This window comes from Bacillus rossius, chromosome 5 (assembly GCF_032445375.1).
Source record: "Bacillus rossius redtenbacheri isolate Brsri chromosome 5, Brsri_v3, whole genome shotgun sequence".
Lineage (NCBI taxonomy): Eukaryota > Metazoa > Arthropoda > Insecta > Phasmatodea > Bacillidae > Bacillus > Bacillus rossius.
The window spans coordinates 70,898,330-70,918,805 of record NC_086333.1 but is presented as its reverse complement, the minus strand read 5'-3'; the positions used below and the strand labels follow the sequence as shown (position 1 = coordinate 70,918,805).

Below are 20,476 nucleotides of genomic sequence, written 5' to 3'. Positions count from 1 at the left end.
AGTTTCGCATGTTCTGTTGCCAGATATACGCCACATAGCACAAAGGTTTTAGACACATTTTTATAATGTATTAAAAAATTAAATACTGTTAAAAATACCTAAAGAAAATTTGCAATGAGAAATATGTAAATACATTTTCTTATCGTATTTCATCTAGAACATCATGTGATAATATTCTGTTATTACTTTTAAGAAAATGTAACTGAAATACACCGTCTCGATTTCATTTGTTTTGCCGTCAAATCTTTTACATCATTTAATGGAATTTCATTTTATAAATAGTCTGCGATTGAATAAATAATTTTTTTTTATCTTGGGTGTTTATAAACTCTATTTTTTTCCCTTCAGAATGTACACAACTTTAATTGTGATATTGTCAAAATACATTTTTTTATGGTCTTAGAAAAAATCAACAAACAGTAAAATTTAAAAAAATTAAAACTTAAAAAAATGGTATAGGCCTACAAGTAGGGGAAAAGAGAAAAGTAGGCGTACGGCCCCGCGCTACAGTCAAAAAGAGCCTAAGCGCCCATTTCTGCATATTTCAAAAGTCAGGAACAATAACAGCGTCCCTACAAACTCGTCCTACACGATGTGGAAGATGATGGCCAGGCGTGGGGGCAGCCTCGCAACCTGTTCTCAAGGACCCAGGGGGGGGGGGGGGGAGGGACACTCTTTTAGCACAGATGGCTGTTAGGCTCTTTATCCCTGCACGCCTACCCTACCGCTACTTTTAGATAGGGGCAGGCATTTTTCGCGAAAAGATCTTCACACCTATTAGACTGCAACAAGGTAGGTATACCCGCACCAGCGGTTTCTTCCTTGTGATTGGCATCCGTCTGCGAGAGAAGTCGTTGCCTTATTCGGCCGAGCCATTCAAGACGCGTTTGCTTCCGCACTGAATCACTGTGATTGGTGTTGTTACAATCGACATGTACCTGGAAGAAACTCGCGCCCAATCACAGACGATGCTACAGTGTTTTAACTTTCAGCTCGTCTCAAAATCTTTTCGCGAAATCTGCATGGGCCCTACTTATAGAATATAAGGCATCTATGTGCGTGGCAACAATGTTAATAGGCAATAGGAAATAAACTTCTAACGCCTGCGGCATTGTCAACACACACTTCGTACGTGTACTGCGTGTTGTATCTAACCCCCTCCAACGCATTTGATTCTAAATTGGACTTTCAGTAAGGATCCCTAATGTCATTGATAATATAATATAGCCTATAGCCTTCCTCGATAAATGTACTATCCAACACTGAAAGAATTTTTTTCAAATCGGACCAGTGGTTCCTGGGATTAGCGCGTTCAAACGAACAAACAAACAAACTCTTCAGCTATATAATATTAGTATAGATAATGTTTGTGGGTAGGGTCGATCTGGCAACAGCGCCTGTGAGACGGGGTGGCTCACCAGGCTGACGGAGGACGTGGCGGACATGAGCAGCACCACGCAGCAGATGAAGACGGTGCGCCGGTTCCTGTGGTGCACCAGCACGTTGGACATGGTGCGCAGCGCGTCGGGCAGCTGGCTGAACTCCTCCGCCATCACCAGCACCAGCGCGCAGCTCAGCACCAGAGTCGTCAGCGACAAGGACAGCACCAGCGCCGTGGAGCTGCGGGCACAAGGCCATTCCTGTTCTTCGAGGCCGGCACCCCGGGACATTTGGCTGTTGGAACATGCTACCCTTGGGCCCTGATATGCACGATAGCACACGGCTGGTCACTCATTTCCAGGAAGCGGATTTTACGTGTTCTCTCCGGGGACGCACCACAACGCCGAAATGCCAAATTGACCACAACGCCGACAGCTAGAAAACTGCTGTGTACCACAACGCCGAAAAATGTAATTGCAGGACTGCCACAAAGGTTAGGTTAGACTAGGTTAGGTTAGACTAGGTTAGGTTAGACTAGGTTAGGTTAGGCTAGGTTAGGTTAGGCTAGGTTAGGTTAGGTTAGGCTAGGCTAGGATAGGCTAGGTTAAGTAAGGTTAGGTTATATTACGCTAGGTTAGGTTAGGTTAGGTAAGGTTGGGTTTGATTGTGGTATTTCGGCGTTAAGGTACATTTAAGAAACACCCACAAATTCATTCAGTTGTTATTTCGGCGTTGTGGTATACACAGCAGTTTTCTAGCGGTCGGCGTTGTGGTATACACAGCAGTTTTCTAGCGGTCGGCGTTGTGGTCAATTTTGACATTCGGCTTTATGGTATTTCTGCGTTGCGGTAACGACCTGTTCTCTCCGTGACCTATCTGTTGCCCAAATCCCGCGCATGCGCAGAGCTCACCTTTTCGTTGATTTCGCCCAGATGGCGGACCCGCATCTGGTACCGTTAACTCGTTTTTGGGACCATCAGGGGGAAGTACCAAGCGGTGTTGGTGTGCCAAATTAAACTTTGTAATAGCGAAGCCATCCTGTAATACAGTTTGTACACTTAATCGCAACATTGAAAGTACTCGAGAATGTAGGAAAGGCCGGTTCTATTTTTGTGCGATTGTGCTGCTACCTCTTGTATTTTTTTTCTGTAACAATTGTACGGATGGATGCGAAAAGTCCGCTAGAATGCGATGAACCCAGTTTCTAGCCTCACTCAGGGCACTGTTTATTAAAACGATTGCCTATATTTTTTCCTTAGTGGGATTCGCTTTGGACACGTTCTGGAATACGGCCCGCGAGTTAGGTAGGTTACGGTTGTGTCCCAACAATGCATTGCTTATTCTATACCTTACCCGAACGTCTTGGATTACCGCCCTTAATTTCGTCTCAAATGCTCTCAACAGATACTTACTACTAAATACTTTATTTATGTATACATAAATGTTTCTTTGCCTGTTCCGTATGTACTACTAAACAATTCATCCGATTGCGATGGATGACACTTTGGTAATTTCTAGTGCCCGCGAAGACAACACAACTGTCGGCCAACGCGAAAGACAGTACGATGCACCAACAATCGATAAAGTGGCGATCGTTATAGTTGGCGAATAATTTGACTCACGTAATATAATTCTTCATAGCAGAAATGGCGATGTTCAGCGAGTAAACGTAAATAAGTTCATTTTACACGGGAAAACGTCTTTATATATTTACGAAATTCAATTTAAAATGTGATAAATATATTTTCTTGCAAAGGCAAAACGTTGTTTACGTAATTTATTCAAATTAACATTGAGAAGGAAAAACAAAGCAGTGCCAATTCTTACCTGGGCATGACAATAACTTGGCACACAACAATGAAAATCCAGATGATGAAGCAGCACAGCATGTTTGACTTGAACATTTCTTCCCTTAGCTTGCAGAACTGAAACAAGGTCAGAGATACCATTAAAACAATTACATGCATGCTTATCGGCCCTCCTTACATAATGGGCAAAGCACTTCAAGGTAAACAGATTACCACAGAACATCAGGGTTACAACACACTGCCAAGTCGTATATATATCTTATTTCAACGTGTAATACTTCAATCATTATTTCATATTTTATAAGAATTATCTGCAATCCTTAGCGGGCTGCAATATTGTGTTTCCTTCCCATTACAGCCTGATATGCCTCATACACAGAAGCGGCAGAAAATTTTAAAATTACTTTGCATAGATACTTTTGACTTTTTTTTTTTAGAGGAATCATTAAATAATTAACTTAAGAAAAAGAATCAAATACAGTTAAATAAAAACCGAAATATATAAATGTTCAGTTTTCTTTTATCAAGCAAATTCATTACTTAAATTTCTTTGGGTGAATGTTGAAGTTGTAAAAAGTTTACTATTCCCTGAGATTCTAGTACGACAATCAATGGCGGCTTCAGGATGACTTTTCGGGAGGGGCTATCGCGCAAAGAAAGGTCGTATGTAGTTGCAAAAAAATGAAAGTGGTCGGATATTGGCCTTGGAATATTATTTACAAATTACAGGTTTCAAATATAGAACTTTAGTAGCTCCATGCAACTTTTGATGAGATAAAAGTTTAACACATGAAATTATATATATTAAGTAAACATAAATATACACTAATCAATAACGACCCGGAAATTTCGCGGATTCATTTAGTTGCAAGCTAGAATGCAAACCTTCACACTCTCGCACTGTGTTCATGATTGGACCGCAGTTATCCGGACACGCCCCTCTACGACCATGAGCCAATGATCCCCAGCTAGGAGAGAAGTGGACGAATCAGGTAGAGCCAAATAACAAGGATAAAAAATGTTCTCGCTAAGAAATAAACAAATGGGAAAGTAAACATGAGTTGAGCACACCTATAACGTTGAATTATATGCTGAGGCCAGAGGGAGCCGCGAAATTTCCGGGTCTCTACTAATCAATAAAATTGGTCTCGGGAGGGGCTATATGCCCCCACCGGCACCCCTTCTGGAGCCGCGCTTGACGACAGTCAATGTTTATTTTTCGAAATGAAACTCTAAAAGAAAGGTTCGCTCGTGAAAGTGGTAGGCATAGTGGACCCTCGCCTTGGTCTCCATGTCGAGGTCCTTGAAGCGCAGCGTCCAGGGGTTGAGGTTGGCCTCGCGCATGCGCTTGTTGCTCTCGATCTCGATGCTGTGGTCGATGATCTCGTCCACCTCCTCCGCCATGCTGATCCCCGGCTCCCCCTTGTCGCCGCGCTCCGGGTCCTCCTCCAGAAGGTCGTCGTCCGGCTCCGAGCTCAGCGTGTTGAGCTGTCGGACACAACACCCCACTCTCGCACGGCGTCCGCTGTCGCCGGCTTCGCACGGGAAGCCTTCTGTTCACAGACGAGAGAGACAAAAGCCCGATCGTGCATCTTCGGTTTATTTTTTTGACGTGACAACGTCTAATAAATCGATGAACGCCTGCTGCAAGCACGAAAAAGGATGACTCATTGTCCCGTTACGCTCACTGTACGCTTGCGCCGCATCTATCTCTCTTCCACTCGATTGGAACAACCATCGATTTGACTTTTTCGAGGCACAGTAAACAGCTACATATTAAAATGTTATTTGCTAAGCAACCATAAATTGTTTTTAAAGTATTTTTAATGTAGCTATACTTACCTAATATAACCAACCATTCACAATGTTTTAAAGTATTTATAATGTAGCTAACCTATGATGTATGTTAATTAGTAATTTTAAGAATGACATCTTATAAGTTAAACCAGCGCATTTGGAGAATAAATGCCCGCGATTTTTTTTCCCCGAAATAAATACACCTGTTGTGGTACGGGAAAAAAAAAGCGAGCATGAACTTCGGGGAACGTCGGGTGTGGCTCTCTCGTCTGTGAAAAGAAGGCTTCCCGCTTGACATACACTTACTCATAGAACAAGGAGGGAGACGTAGAAGTGCGACTCTTGCAGTGGAAGCTGAAACCATTTTTCGTGCGACATCTGTTGGGTGAGCCCATATTAACTACTAGAGAAAAAGAAACCCTGAATGGCCGGGTTAAAACCCAACGTGTTAGGTTTACAATATTAATTTAACTACTTGACTACTAATTATTTGATACGTAACAGAGATTTAAACAATTTTTTTCCTAACCTAACGAAAAACTAAGTGTATTTGGGAGGGTACAGGTTAGGGAGGGAGACTAAGTGCGTCTCAGGTCGAACCTATACGCTCTAATCATGCAGGTGTTAAGCCATGCAGGAGAGGTAGCATGCATCGTGTGCTAGGAGGGGGATTGGCCAGCCATGGCAGCAATTGGCGCCATGACTAATTCTCCTCACTGTCTATTCTAGACTAAAAACTAGATAAGTTGGGCCCAGGGAAAGCCCTGGGCACTTACATGCGGGATGCAAAAATTTAATGCATTAATAACAAGCAGGTTGGTTGCTACGGCCGGGGGGGGGGGGGGGGGGGGGGCAGGGTAGAGATGGGCTACTAGTCAATGGGCGAAAAATTGGATTTTGCTGCCAGCATTAAAACTTTGTGAGAAATACTTAATGCCGTTTCGTAATAAAAAAAACATGTTCTATATAAAATTAGTAGGACATTAAATTTTTCTAGTATTAGCCCAGGAAAAGAAGGTTTTATGTCGGGAAAAATTAGAGACAAGCTGATATTTTCTGAAGTGTTAGGACCTAACTAGAGGTATATTGTCCCAAAAGTCCCCACCCCTCCCCTATGTGCTTCCCCCCCTAACCCCCCTTAAACATCCGATTTGCAAGCATTTGGATTACCCTTCATATCTCCGTTGTTATTTATTGCAGTCAAATTTTCTATATATTGTTTTATTCCTTATATTATTATCTACAATAACGTTACGTATAGTTTTGTTCTAAGATTAGCACTTAACTAGATATTAGCTGAAGAATGTCAAGTTTTACAATTTTATGTTAAGTTTGTTAAGAATATTTAAGTTTAAAATTTTAATTTGGGTCAATTTCACGAAACACTTAAGATAAAAAGTGTAGAATGATTCTTTAGCTTTCCAACGGTATAAATGTTTTATAGTTTGGATGACGATAACATGTGTATAACACTAGATTATGCGAGGAAGGCGCTGCATTTTGTTCTACCCTTGGTGCGTGCTGCAGTGGGTGGCCTCAGGAGGCTAAACAACAGGCTTACTATCAAGAGCGAGGGAGCTGGCATGTTGAGTCATGGAAATGTCCCTAACCACCCCCGACCATAAATTTCTTAAGAATGTTTACTGGCTTGAGTAGCCCGTCTTCCACAGACTAGTTCTTGGAGTGGTTTTGAAGCGTGCGGTAACGTTCTAGCGTGTATGTGCGTGATTTTCTAAAACTTCCGCTTACTCTACGTCACATAATAACGTGAAGTACTAGAAAGTACGGTGTTAATTTTTGATAACTGAAGAAATTTTGCAACAGCTTCTCGCAAATCTAAGAAGGTAAGAATGTTTTCAATAACAAAAGCTAAGTATTATTGTAACAATAAAAAACCACTTCTTCCCTGTCGGCTGTTGCTATTCAGTGGTTATATTGCTGTTCTCCTACCAAGACGATTTGGGTTTGGTTCCCGGATAGGACCACTCTTTTTTTTCATTTGTACCACTGCATGGTCGGCTGTCGATTATTTTTTCCTTTTTCGCAGCCTTGTGCTATCCCCCACCCTAGCACTCCGGCCCTGCTTCATTCTCATATTAGCATCGATTGTAGATGCTTCACATCTTAAGAGCCACCAGGACATCTTATAAAATATTTTTACACAGAAGACTATATGTCGGCTTTATTGCAGTTTTCTTACTTTTTAAATTTGTATCACGTAAATGTGATTTCAATTGCAACACAAATATCAAACACCGTTAGGCCTATTTATGTGTGTGTCAATACACTGTTTTTGAAGTTCAGGAAATTAATAGATCATATGACTTAGATATTTTTACATATTTGTAGTAAAATCTTTTTAAATATGTAATTATAAACTGATTCAATTCAACACAGTGACTATTTATCGTAATGTTTTTATGGTTCTTCAGAATACCAAACTTTCATTTTAAGTAAATAAGTATACTATTAAAATGCGCATTTGTCAGTCTATGGTAACTTTTTACTATTCGATAATTGCAAATCAACAACTTTCTAAGTGATGAGTAATTTCGTCTTCGTATGTTTCAGGATTGAATCTACCTACCATGTTATAACAAGAATTCATACTAACTAAAATTGAAATGGAACATTTAAGTTTACTTTGTATTCTATGCGGTAAAGATACGGAAGTAGATAGTGCTGTTGTTACAAAAGGGTTGAAGACAATAACAGAAGCAAGCGTTCTACGAAAGGATGGGCTCCACGAGAACTTGAAAGGAAAATCAAGTGTTCGAGTACAAAAACCGTGTAGGCAAAACTATACGAGACCATCAAGTATTAAAGCTGCAACTACATCATCACTAAGTCCTGCTGTATGTATTCCTTCAAAATTATCGCCTGTTTTGCGAAGTGTAGGAAATAATTTTGACTACAAAAAAAGGTTGCATTTTTTTGTGGGGAAGAGGCAATTGTCGATTCTGCTTTGTATCGTAGGAAAAGAAGTTCGTATGGTAGCAACATTAGAAATTAAAGATAGTTTGTTGCAGAGATGTGAAGATCGGAGCGATGAATGGGAAGATCAAGTGAAAGCACGCATTTTAAATGTAAGTGACCTTGTAGCCCCAGAAGCACGATACCATAAAAACTGTCATGACACTTTTTCAAAGACAAACCCAAGTGAAGGATTTGTAGGCAGACCGATGACGGATAAAGAATCTTTTTTAATGTTGTGCAGTTACATTGAACAAAGCGATGAATGCCAATATTCACTTCAAGAGTTGAAAGATATAATGGCATGCATTTCAGGGAAAAAAGATACATATTCCGACAAACACCTGAAAAATCTTCTTCTAGAACACTTTAAAGTACGAATTATGGTATCTAATGTTTCAGGTAGAAATAAAATTGTGTGTTTGTCTGATACTGTCCATAAAATTATTGAGACCTGGTACAAAGAAAGAGATGGGAACCTATAAACGGAAAATCTTAGGATTGTATGGGCTGCAGCTGACATCATTAAAGAAGATATTCAAAAGAAGGCATATTATCATGAAACATATCCAGATACCAATGACATTACATGTGGAGGAGAACATTAAATACCAAAAACATTAGCAGCTTTCACACAAAGAGTTACGAAAAAGAAAAACGTTTCAGAGTTTGAAATGGTAGACAGAAAATGTGTAGTCATAAACCATGCTATTATATCAGCTGTAAGACCCAGATCATTTTTGTCACCACTTCACATTGGCTTAGCTCTGACACTACATCGTTTATATGAATCTAAGCATCTTATCAACATGATATCTTCTATGGGTATTTGTGCATCCTATTACGAAGCTTCCGTGTACATGAATGCTCTCATAAATTCAGAATCACCAAATGTAAATGAAGATGCTTTCATACAGCATGTTTTTGATAATGCTGATGTCAATGTTCGAACACTGGGCGGGGTCCAAACTATTACCCCAGATTCTAGTGTTGAAACTCAAGTAAAGGTTGCAAGGAAATCTTCTGGAACATTTAATCTAGAATGCATTAGGATACGATCTTACCCAAAGAAAAAAGCCCACAACGGACTTAGTAGCATTACTGTGAAAAAGTACAACGAATTAAAAGCTGAGCTGAAAAATTCAGACTTCACAGTAGCAACCATGTTTCCTCTAAACTTTATTTGGCTTTCTGGAATGAATGTCCAACCAGGATGGAATGGTTTCATGAACCTCATTAACAGCAGAAGGGGAAAATGTGACTCAACATATGTCATGGCTCTTCCATTTATTAATTTGGATAAGTGTGTAAGAGAAGCTGGATGCGAGAGAAACGTACTTAAACCATTTACCACATCTAAGAGCCTTTTGCACCAAACGATCTGTTGCACTTAGTGTCATGTTCATGTAAATCTGCATGTGGGAACTATAATAGATGTCGAAAGACAGGTTTACATTGCTCAGCTATGTGTGAACACTGGAATGGTCTTTCGTGTAACAATGCAACAGCCATAGATGAAGATGAAGATGCAATTGATGATGAATAATTATGTATGTAGGCGTTGAGTCGAAAACGTTATGAATAGATCTGTTTGTAAAATACATTGAAGTACTTTTGTTGTAAGTAGAAATAGTCTATACAAATTAAATAGCATGATGTGTAAATAATAGCAAAGTTTGGAAATATAAATGCACATAAAGAAGTAAATAATTCAGTAAATGTCACAACAGCTTGAAGTGGGTGGGTGGGTTGTCCGTGATGCTGTGGATGATACTGATTGCTCTTTATCTCATACTGTGAATAAGCAGTCATGTATTTTTGTTCACAGCTGCCGGTTGTTGCCAGTCCGGGACTCGGTGGGTCCATAGGTGGTGGATAATGGAACGATCCTATGTGGGTTAGGGCTGAAGCCCCCCCCCCCCCCCCCCCCCCGAACCAAAACTGGCAAAAATAATATAAAAATTAAACCAACTTTGTTTTTGTATTGTGAACTAAAATTGTATATATAATTTATTTAAAATAATTAGGAAGAATTACAAGTAACGTTTAAGGCCAGCGGAGCGAGCTTGAATAGGGTGCGGCAGATTGCTTTAAGTCCGGGTTGCGAGAGGCGAGTTCTTAGTTTACTTACGGCCCTCTACTTCATGTTATCGTCATCCAAACTATGAAAAATTAATACCGTTGGTAAGCTAAAGAATCATTCTACACTTTTTAACTTAAGTATTTCGTGAAATTGTCCCAAATTAAAATTTTAAACTTAAATATTCTTAACAAACTTAACATAAAATTGTAAAAATTGACATTTCTCAGCTAATATCTAGTTAACTGCTAATCTTAGAACAAAACTATATATAACTTTATTGTAGATAATAATATAAAGAATAAAACGATATATAGAAAATTTTACTGCGATAAATAACAACGGAGATATGAAGGGTAATCCAAATGCTTGCAAATCGGATGTTTAAGGGTGGGTAGGGGGGGAAGCACAGGAGGGAGGGGTGGGGACTTTTGGGAAAATACACCTCTTTTTGGGTCCTAACACCTGCCAAAAGTACAGCTTGTCTCTAATTTTTCCCGACATTTATACATTTTTTCCTTTCATTTCCTGGGCTATATGCTACTCCACAAAATATGTGGTTAGCAAAATATAGTGAATTAAGTTTCACTGGTTTTGTTTGCCTGATAATACCTCATTTATTACTTCTCACAATCAGTGGAGCTATGTTAGTAATATATTATGAAAGCTACACTCTAGCGGGTTGGCTCGGAGCTTCTTCAAATAACTGTCTCAGGCTCGGCGATTAGAGTTTTTACCCCGCGGACGTACTAAAGGTAAGTTTTAGTAAACATTATGTCATGGAAGAATGCCTCAGTTACAAATTTTAATAGCATTAACTATAATCGTTTTAGAGTTTTGGTTCAAGGTCACAGTTAAAAGTAACTCTTAACAGTTTTAGTTAAGAGCATGCGCGAGTACTGCTTTGTTGTTTTTATCACTTGCATGCGCGAAAAGAATGGCTCTTTCCCCAGTTAGCAGAGGAAAAACCAGTAAACTTTATTTGACAACAGTGGTGGAGCCACTCCCCATTTGTACGAAAGTGGTTGAACGTCCAAGTCCCTGACCGTTGGATTGGTCGTAATGGCCGTGTCAACAGAGCTTTTTTACGCTGGTCTCCACGTTCACCTGACATAACGCCGTGCGACTTTTTTTCTTTCGGGGTTTATAAAATATCGTGTCTACGTTCCGCGTCTACCTATTGATTTGCCGTAGTTGAGACACATAACTGAAGAGGCTATTGCTTCCATTACTCTGGACTTGTCAACCAAAGTGTGGGAAGAATTGGACTTTAGGCTGGATGTGTGCCGTATAACTAAAGTTGCACATATTGAACATTTGTAAGGAAAAACTAGGTGAGTTTATCTTCAATTTGATGTATGATTTGTCTTAATAGTCTAAATTAAACTGTTATAATATACCATTGAAACTGGGATATTCTTTAATGGACAACCTATATTGAACTTTTTTCCAATTTGGTTTTTTAAGACCATAAAAAAGTGACTTTTGACGTGACGTCTAATAAATCGATGAACGCCGGCTGCACGCACGAAAAAGTATCCCGTAACGCACATTTTCCCACTACGGATGTGTCCCATTACGCTCATTGTACGCATGCGCCGTATCTCTCTTCCACTCGATTGGAACAACAATCGATTTGACTTTTCAATAATGTTTTCGTCGTTTGAATTATTAATATTATATAATTTAACGATCGTCCACCGATTTTCAGCACAATCGGTACGGTTATTTAAAAGTAATGTTGGATTTTCAAATACGTTTGTAACGAACAATGGTGTTTTACAGTTACACATAATAATTCAAATTACACCCGGGATCTTTTGCACAATGTTTTAAAAAATATTGTAACACATTACAAAATAGTTTGGTGTATTTGGGATGCGTATTTGTTGTAAAATAGTATTATAAAACGAAATAATATTATTCCCCTATGGTGCTTACATCTACGGTGACGGACGCGAACTGAACGAATCGTGCCCTCTATCAGCTGCCGCGGGAACCAGGCACTCGTTAATACATATTTTCCTTTGTTTATCGCGATGGGCGTTATTATTAAAGAATTATAAATAAAATTTCGTGCCCGGGGCCACAATTGCATATCATTTTTAGCACTGGAAGACATAACAATGAAAAATATTCTCGACGAATTTTAATCTGTGGTTTTGATTGCTTATTACAACAACAATTTCGGCAATAAAGGTTAATTATTCTTGCATTTTAAAAATCTGATTACTAGTATAATTTCAAGTATTAATTTTTTTATTATTAAAAAAAGTAGCATCTTGTGGCGAGTGCAGTAATAATAGGTTATGTTAGATATTTGATATCACTTTATTTATACGAAAACTTGTTCATAATTATATTTAAACGAAAAGTTTATGTGGCTTTCATTGCTTATTACAACAATTTCGGCAATAAAGGTTAAATATTCTTGCATTTTAAAAATCTGATTACTAGTATAATTTCAAGTATTTATTCTTTTATTATTAAAATAATAAAAATATGATTCAATTTTATTCATAAAAGTATGCAATCATTTCATCAATGTTTTGTTATGACGTTGTCACGTTAAACTATCGTCCGTAAACCGACTTTTACAGACAACCAATTTTGTTTTGTTTTGTTTCATCGTGCATGTTACATAATGCCAAGCCAGTATTACTGCGCGGATGAGACACGCGGCCGAAGCAAACGTACGTTCTCGAAGGGAATCTCGGGCTGCCAGTCGGTGGTGGCCTCCTCGTCGATGAAGCCGATGGCCTGGTGGTTGTGGTTGTGGTTGTGGTTGTGGTTGCGTGGCACGGGGGCGGGCGCCGAGGGGGGCGCGGAGTTGTTGTTGTCGGGGGCGAGGCACGCCTTGTCCTCCTCGGACCACAGCCGGGGTCTGGAGCCGCGATGGTGCAGGCGACGGCGCGGCCTCAGCGGCTCCACCTGCCTGATGATGAAGGTCTCCACCCCGTGCTCCTGCGCAGACAAGTCCCGCGCCCGGGCGTAAGGGCGTAACCACGGCGCCGCCATCTGTTCGGTGCATTCGCAGTGGCGGATCCAGGATTTTGGTTTGGGAGGGGCTTGACCCAGCTGAGGCTAGGCTTTATCAAGGCAAACACTAAAACAATAGTGGAGCCAGATGCTTCTGGAGGGGGCTTGAGCCCCTTATCCCCCCCTTCTGGATCCGCTACTGTGCATTCGTACAAGATGGCCAGTATTCTAATACAATTCCTTGTCGAAAACCATGTCCCAAGTCGGCGTTTAGCATTTATTCACGTCTTTCTCGGCTGTTTAACGGACTGTGGTGATTTCGTCACATATTGTGTTTTCGATTTCCGCGGTGGTCATACTAATAATGTAGAGACCGGAAAAATTTTCGCGAATTCATTTAGCGATAGGCTAAAATACAAATAGTTATACCTCAGTGCTGCCTCTGCTATTGGCTCACAACTCACCTGGGTGACCCTGGGCCAACGAGAAACACCCAACAAAAGCTTTATCGAATCACCGGCTGCTACGTAGGGACGTCTCACGAGACAGCAGGCAATGAGTGGGTGACATTTGACCGAGTGCACGTAGAACTATGGAGTTCATCCTGCAGGTCATTGAACCACCGAATTTTTCCGGTCCCTACTAATGTGTAGGGGCAGGCATTTTTTTGCGAAAAGATCTGAACACATATTAGACTGCAACAAGGTAGGTATATACCCGCGCCTGTGGTTTCTTCCTTGTGATTGGCGGCCGTCTGCGAGAGAAGTCGTCGCCTTATTTGACCGAGCCACTCAGGACGCGTTTGCTTCCACACTGGATCACTGTGATTGTTGTTGTTGTTACAATCGATATGTACATGGGAGAAAATCACCCAATCACGAAACACAGACGATGCTGCAGTGTTTTGACTTTCATCTAGTCTTCGAAATCTTTTCGCGAAATCTGCATGCACCTACTGATTTGAAACTAGAATTACACATACGAAGACACGTGATATCGGAGAAGAATTAAAAAATAAATAATAATTTTTGTTAGCAATTTTTTTTTAAAAAGTGGAAAAAATATGACAGACAATATCCAGAAAATCGCTCCGGTGCACGATTTCCTGTGTTAAGACCAGTTTCCAAAGACAGAACAGCAAGTTGCAAGGCGACGTTCTGTGTTTGAATGTACGCGATCGTCATGGGACCACGGTTCATGTAGAAAGATCCGGCAACTTCCTTCCATTCTCCGTCCGCTTAGTGAATCTCGCGGCGGTTTGCGAACTAACGGCGCTAGTAGTCAACACACCCGCACTTAACATTGTTTTAAGTGGGAGTTTCACATATAATTGAGTAAGTACTATTCGTAAGTCTGTCACGTTTTCAAAACGTTAACTACAGATTAAGATTTTTTTCCATTTATTTAGGAGATTTGTATGTTCTTAAACATATAAAAATGACTTGTAAATTTGCTTGATTTGTCAGTTAGATTTTAAGTGAGAACCCAAAACCCAAACAAACCCGTTTCTCTCATAAGAAAACATGTCTTATAATGTCAATTACATATTAAAACAGGAAGATTAGTGTGTTAATTATTCTAAATCTTAAAACACTGTTAGTGCTTTCCAATGTTATTTTTTATGTGATCCAATGAGCAAAAGTCATAATCTAAAATTCAATTTTAAAGTTTATATATGTGTTTTATTTACATCTAATAATATAGAATTACTGGTTCACAAAAGTTAAATTTTAAAGAATTTACCTCGCTTGAAGATTGTTATGTAAAATATGTGAATCTTCTGGATTAAAATACGCATTTGACGCCTAATACATACTCAATCATGGACCATTTTGATCTGTTTGTCGTCACTTAAATTTTAACCGACAAATGCGGCAAAATTACACGTCATTGTTGTGCATTAAACACAGTAACAAGCTCCCAAATAATTGGAAAATCATATTATGTAAACGACTATTTAAAAACGTGACAGAATTACAATTAATATTCAATTATATTTGAAATTCACATTTAAAACAATGATGAGCCCGGGTGTGATGACAACTATCGCCAATTATCTCCCACGTCACCGCGAGCATGTGATTTTTTTTTTTTTAATTTCCTAACCTAACTAAAACTAAGTGTATTTTGGAGGGGTCCGGGTTAGGGAGGGACCTAGGTGCGTCTCAGGCCGAAGCCTATACGCCTAGTCATGCTGGGATTAGCCATGCAAGGAGAGGGTCGCATGCATCATGTGCTAGGAGGGGATTGGCCAGCCATGGCAGCGATTGGCGCCATGACTAACTCCCCTCACTCTTAAATCTAGACTATAACTAGAGATAGGTTGGGCCCAGGTAAAACCTGCATAGACACAGGGAAAACCCTGGGCACATTCATGCGGGATGCAAATTGGCATGCATTACGTGTAGGAGTTTACAGGAGACAGAGGATGGTCTGGATGAAGTGTTGGACAGAGTAGAAAAGAGTCTACCATGCGGGGGTTGGGAACTTGGACTCGTAGTCCGCTTTGCTTTTTATCCAGGACTGGATTTAGTGACCAGGGACGCAAGCGTCCCTGGTGGTGAGTGGTTGCACTGACCACTCACTCCGCCGCCAGTCAGCACCTAAAAAACTAAGAAACTAAAACAGAAAAAAGATAAATGACTTACAAACTAGGCATTTCGTTACGAAATATGCAAACACCCAACTCAGGGATGGACGTGCAGTGCTTAAGATAAAACTAAAATAAGAACTAAAAATATATATATATATTTTAATTTTTTTTTAATAGTTTTTTTTAGATTTTTTATTATTATTTTAGAAATATATATTTTTGATGACTATTACTTAGTATCTAGGACTTATTACTAATTTACAAATCTCTAATATCTACTACTATACTACTAGTTAAATATAGAGGAACTGTCGGTGTATAAAGTTACAGGTGAATTAAGTCAAGACCTATTCGCATTCTGGCATTGTTGCAAGCTTGTAATTCAAAATCCCATGTCTTTCAGAAACACAACCGGCACTGGAGGTGAAGCCTGCCAGGCGGGCCATGCCCATCGTACATAGGGAGTCAGCCCTAACACAACAGGCAGTGAACTCCCGGGAGCCGAACCTACACCTGCGTGCTTCGGACCATTTTGAATAAGCAAATTATTCGTTAATGTCTATAATTTAAGTTCAACTCGCGGGAGACTGATTGGCCGATCGCTCAGCCAGCCACAGCACACTACGGAGGTCTGTGAGCCAAGATTGAATTTGGCATTTTATATTTTCCATGCAACTCTGGATCTTGTTCGCCCAGTGATGAAATATATGGGTTTCTGCTTATGGCACATTTATCATAGAATTTTTGCGCAGTTCGGAAATAATAATGTTTTAAAAGTTCGAGTTTGAGCTCTCTGTGCATAGCCCTTACGGGGCAATACACAGGCGCATCTGTCGCAATACGAATACTCTTATTCTGAATTCTCTGTAGCTTGATTAAGTGAGATTCCGCTGCTGTTGCCCACACCGGCGCTGCATACGTGATTATTGGTTTTATTAGTGCGTTATAAATTATTATTCCGTTTTTAACAGAGCTACCTAAACGTCTGCTCATGACGGGGTAGAGGGTCATGAGCCTAGTGAATGCTGTTTTTCTTTTCGCCTCTATGTGATCGCGCCATAGTAGTTTCCTATCCATGTGTACGCCTAAATATTTAACCACATTTTTGTGAGGAATTTTCTCATTGAAAAGTGTTAGTCGTGGTCTATCTTCAAGTGGCGGGAGATGTTTACGCGTAAAAACTATAGCTTCTGATTTAGTAGGGTTTACCTTAATTCGCCATTTTGTGCACCACTGTTCTATTGAATTTAACGCGGTTTGTAATCTGTCTGCTGCGAGTTCTAGAATACTAGATCTGCTAAACAATACCGTATCGTCCGCGTAGCAGCCAAACTGAACTGATCGGTGTGCGGGCTTAGGCATATCGTGGATATAAATATTGAATAAAACCGGCCCCAAGATGCTGCCTTGTGGGACTCCTGCTTTAATTATTTTTAAATCGGACTGTGCTCCTTCTGTCGTGACTCTAAACGATCTATTTTCTAAATACGAGGCCAGTAATTTAATATAACAATCGGGGAAGCCAGTTTTATATAATTTATAAATTAAGCCTTCATGAAGTACTCTATCAAAGGCTTTTTCTATGTCCAAAAACGCTGCGAGATTATAGCTATTCTGATTGAACGCAGTTATTATTTGTTCTGTCATACGGACCAGTTGATGCGCGAGCATGTGAGCCACACCTGAAAGTTCCGAAGTTCTCCGAAGTTTGCCGGTCACTCGTGAAAATAAAAACACACCATACTACGGTCATAGAATATTTAAAATAACACTAATCCAACCTAAACAACCTTTCATTTAATTACGATAACATTACCTAATCTACCCCCCTGGAAAAATAAAATATAGAACTGTTATTTATTACACCGACAGAACCAAACCTAACATAACCCTTTACTTCGGTAAACTTCGGAACTGTTCGGGTTGTGGTTGTTGCTCTCATCCATGTGAACTGTAGGCTCTCCGTGGTTACGGGTCAACAAAATTTTTAGTTATAACAAAAACCCTTGCTGTGACAGACTGAGAAGCATTTGACTGGGCGCTGAGACACAGCCAACCCTCATCAAACGTAGTTAGCAGTCACATCCGACGTTTCTGACCACCGAGGTACCAGATGAAGGTAAATTAATTACCTAATCAGTTAATTTGGTTTGTGAGGAAGAGATGTGAGGCGGAAGACGCCGTATTGGATTAGAATGTTTTTACTCCATTTTTTTTACTTTTACTATAGTAAAATTGATTTTGTTAGAGCAGATATCACCCTTAAAAAGATTATAAAAAAAAAACAATAATTTATTTTCAAAGTATTATTGAAGTTAAGGTCATTTCCAAAAATTAATTTAATACTTATCGCCAAAGACTGACATTGTGAAACCAATTATTTTAGTACAATTATATAGTACACTCGTCGAAAATCCGCGAGACAAGTGATGGCAGCGAACCTGGTGGCATGAGCTATAATTAGTTTTGTAAACAATATTGTCAGTACGAGATTTTGTGTTTTTATTTCAATTTTATTGATATTTAATGCGTAAATGGGTTGTAAACAAATAATTTTCTTTTTGGCATCTACTACAATATTTGGTGAAGTGTAGGCTTCCCGAATTCCAATTGACAGTTCATAGAGGTGTCAATGCGTAGAAGCATACGTACACAAATTTAAATTTCGCATGTATGCTTACAGCTCACACCGCTAGGAGCACTCTAATAATGAGTCTCGTGCCTCGCCCATGTTAACGGGCCTGAGTTTCGTAGATTGTCTTATACAATATTCGGTGAAACTATCTGTAACAGCCAGTCACTGTAACTTCAGGCATTACATTAAATTATAAACTATACTTTACTCAAACTATAAACCAAAACCATACAGCCCTATGTTATCAACACAGACGAGCGTGTGACATTACAATAATTGTTTTATTAGTTAAAAGTCAAATAATGTAACTTATTATAGGCTATGGCGACAAAAATTTTGCAATTCAATTAGGAAATTCCAAGCACTGGAAGTTCATTCCTTCAGTTAAAATGTGTAACGATAGCAAAAAGTTTGCTAAGAGAATTTTTTTTTAAAGTTTAAAGTAGGTTTTGTACATTTTAAACAAATACAAAGTTAACACTGCACATAAATGCTTCCATCTATTAGACTGGCGTGACAACAATTTCAGATGTAATGTTTTTCACGCGATTTTAAATACGTAGGCTACATTACATAAAACTACAATACTTAATAGTTGGTAAAAATGTTATGTTTGTTAAACATGTTCTTATTTAAAAAAATTTCCTAAACTTTTAAGGCAAATTTTTATGTAAATCCTAGCATGTACTAAAAGCATGAAATCATGTTATATACAGTTGTGGCTTAACCGTTAGTATTTGCCATTGTCTTAAACACTTTATTTTGAGTGTGTCGTTCAAGTGAGGTTTCCTTAAAACCCTTAAAAACTCAGGTTATGTGGAACCAGCAATGACATACGTCCTCCCCCTCCCCCCAGGAATATACGACCATGTCCTAAGTCATGCCAGTAAAATGACGGAGAAGGTAACTTTCTGTAGAACTTGGTCGACTCACGAGATTTTATATATATACATATATATAAAGTACAATATTAAATTCTGCAACTTCTCTCTTTTTTTAATTTCTTGATTTACTATGGAACTTTTACAGTGCATTATTTTATGCTTGAAATAGTTTGCCAAACAGTAAGTACTTTAATCTTTTCCAAAAAAAAAAAAAAAAAATTAAAATACAAATCAGGGTTTTGTTTGCTGACTGATTTTATATACATACATACACACACTAAACACACAAACATGCAAACACACGCACACAGAGTGAGTCAAAATACGACTGACATTTCAGCTGTAGGTTCATCACGACCAAATCGGTTGAAAGCATCTATTTGACTTTTGGTGCAAAGTGCTTCCCAAGACTGGTGATCGCCTTTGAGACTGGGGCTTTTTTTCGCTTGCATCGGAGCCGTTTCATCATCAAAATCAATAATATATATATATATATATATATAGTCGCTCTGCAAATCGAATGATCATCCATAGTCGACGTAGCTGCTCCGACAGAGAATTCCAGCGGCAGGTGCGGAAACTACACGTGATCCGTCCACGTCCATAAATGTGGCTGAAACCACAATTTGTCAGGCTCTTATTCTCCGAATGTTCGCCACGTGAGACTGCGAGTGCTGAAAGGACTCCCGTGTGCTTCCAGCAGGAGAAGCCGGCGGGGCCGGTGGCGGCGGAGAAGACGCCGCCGCCCAAGGACGACAAGGCCAAGAGGCCCGCCGCCAGCCCCAGGAGGTACCCGGAGATCTCCCAGGAGGAGCTGCGGCGCCTGGTGCTGCAGAGCTTCGTGGGCCACGTGCCCCGGGACTGGCGCCAGGAGCCCCGCGCCAGCGAGCTGGAGGAGCCGCCGACGGCGAGGCGCGCCTCGCGCCAGTACAGCGACTCGAACGGCGTGCGGTGCGCGTGCGGCGCCCTCATCCCGCCCGAGCACGTGGAGGACGGCGACGAGGACCCCGAGTGCCTCGAGTGCAGCGAGTTCCGCAAGAAGGTGTACGAGAGCTTCCTGCAGATCAGCCCCAACCAGATGCGGCGGCGGTCGTCCCAGTGATCCCTTCTTGTACTTCTTCTCCTTGACGCTCTCCCCACAAACCACTTATCCCCCACGTACCTGCATTTGGTCATCCTATCACGTAGCAACAACTTACTGCTATTAAAAACATAGAACTACTACCCCGAGAACTTTTGCTCGTCGACTCAAAGTACACCAACGATTTTTTGTTCTTCATGGTAAAGCAGAAAACACAAAACCATACACAAAACTGTCTCAAGAGGTTGAGAAGCAGTCGTTTGGCC

At 40.1% G+C, this 20,476-nt stretch overlaps 2 protein-coding genes across 2 annotated transcripts in view; one reads left to right on the top strand and one right to left on the bottom strand.

Moving 5' to 3' along the window:
- The window catches only part of LOC134531985 (adenylyl cyclase 78C), a 504,301-nt gene that overhangs the window by 64,742 nt on the left and 419,083 nt on the right, over positions 1 to 20,476 (bottom strand). Inside the window, exons 14-17 of the mRNA XM_063368091.1 lie at positions 12,736 to 13,002; positions 4,470 to 4,676; positions 3,208 to 3,305; positions 1,419 to 1,620 (exon numbers count right to left, since the gene is read on the bottom strand). Of these exons, the coding sequence (XP_063224161.1) occupies positions 1,419 to 1,620; positions 3,208 to 3,305; positions 4,470 to 4,676; positions 12,736 to 13,002 (774 nt within the window). The remainder of the gene's footprint in view (positions 1 to 1,418; positions 1,621 to 3,207; positions 3,306 to 4,469; positions 4,677 to 12,735; positions 13,003 to 20,476) is intronic.
- LOC134531988 (uncharacterized) lies at positions 17,600 to 20,350 on the top strand. Its single transcript, XM_063368095.1, has 2 exons — positions 17,600 to 17,729; positions 19,830 to 20,350. Exons 1-2 carry the CDS (start codon positions 17,724 to 17,726, stop codon positions 20,229 to 20,231), a joined length of 408 nt encoding a protein of 135 aa, XP_063224165.1. The 5' UTR covers positions 17,600 to 17,723; the 3' UTR covers positions 20,232 to 20,350.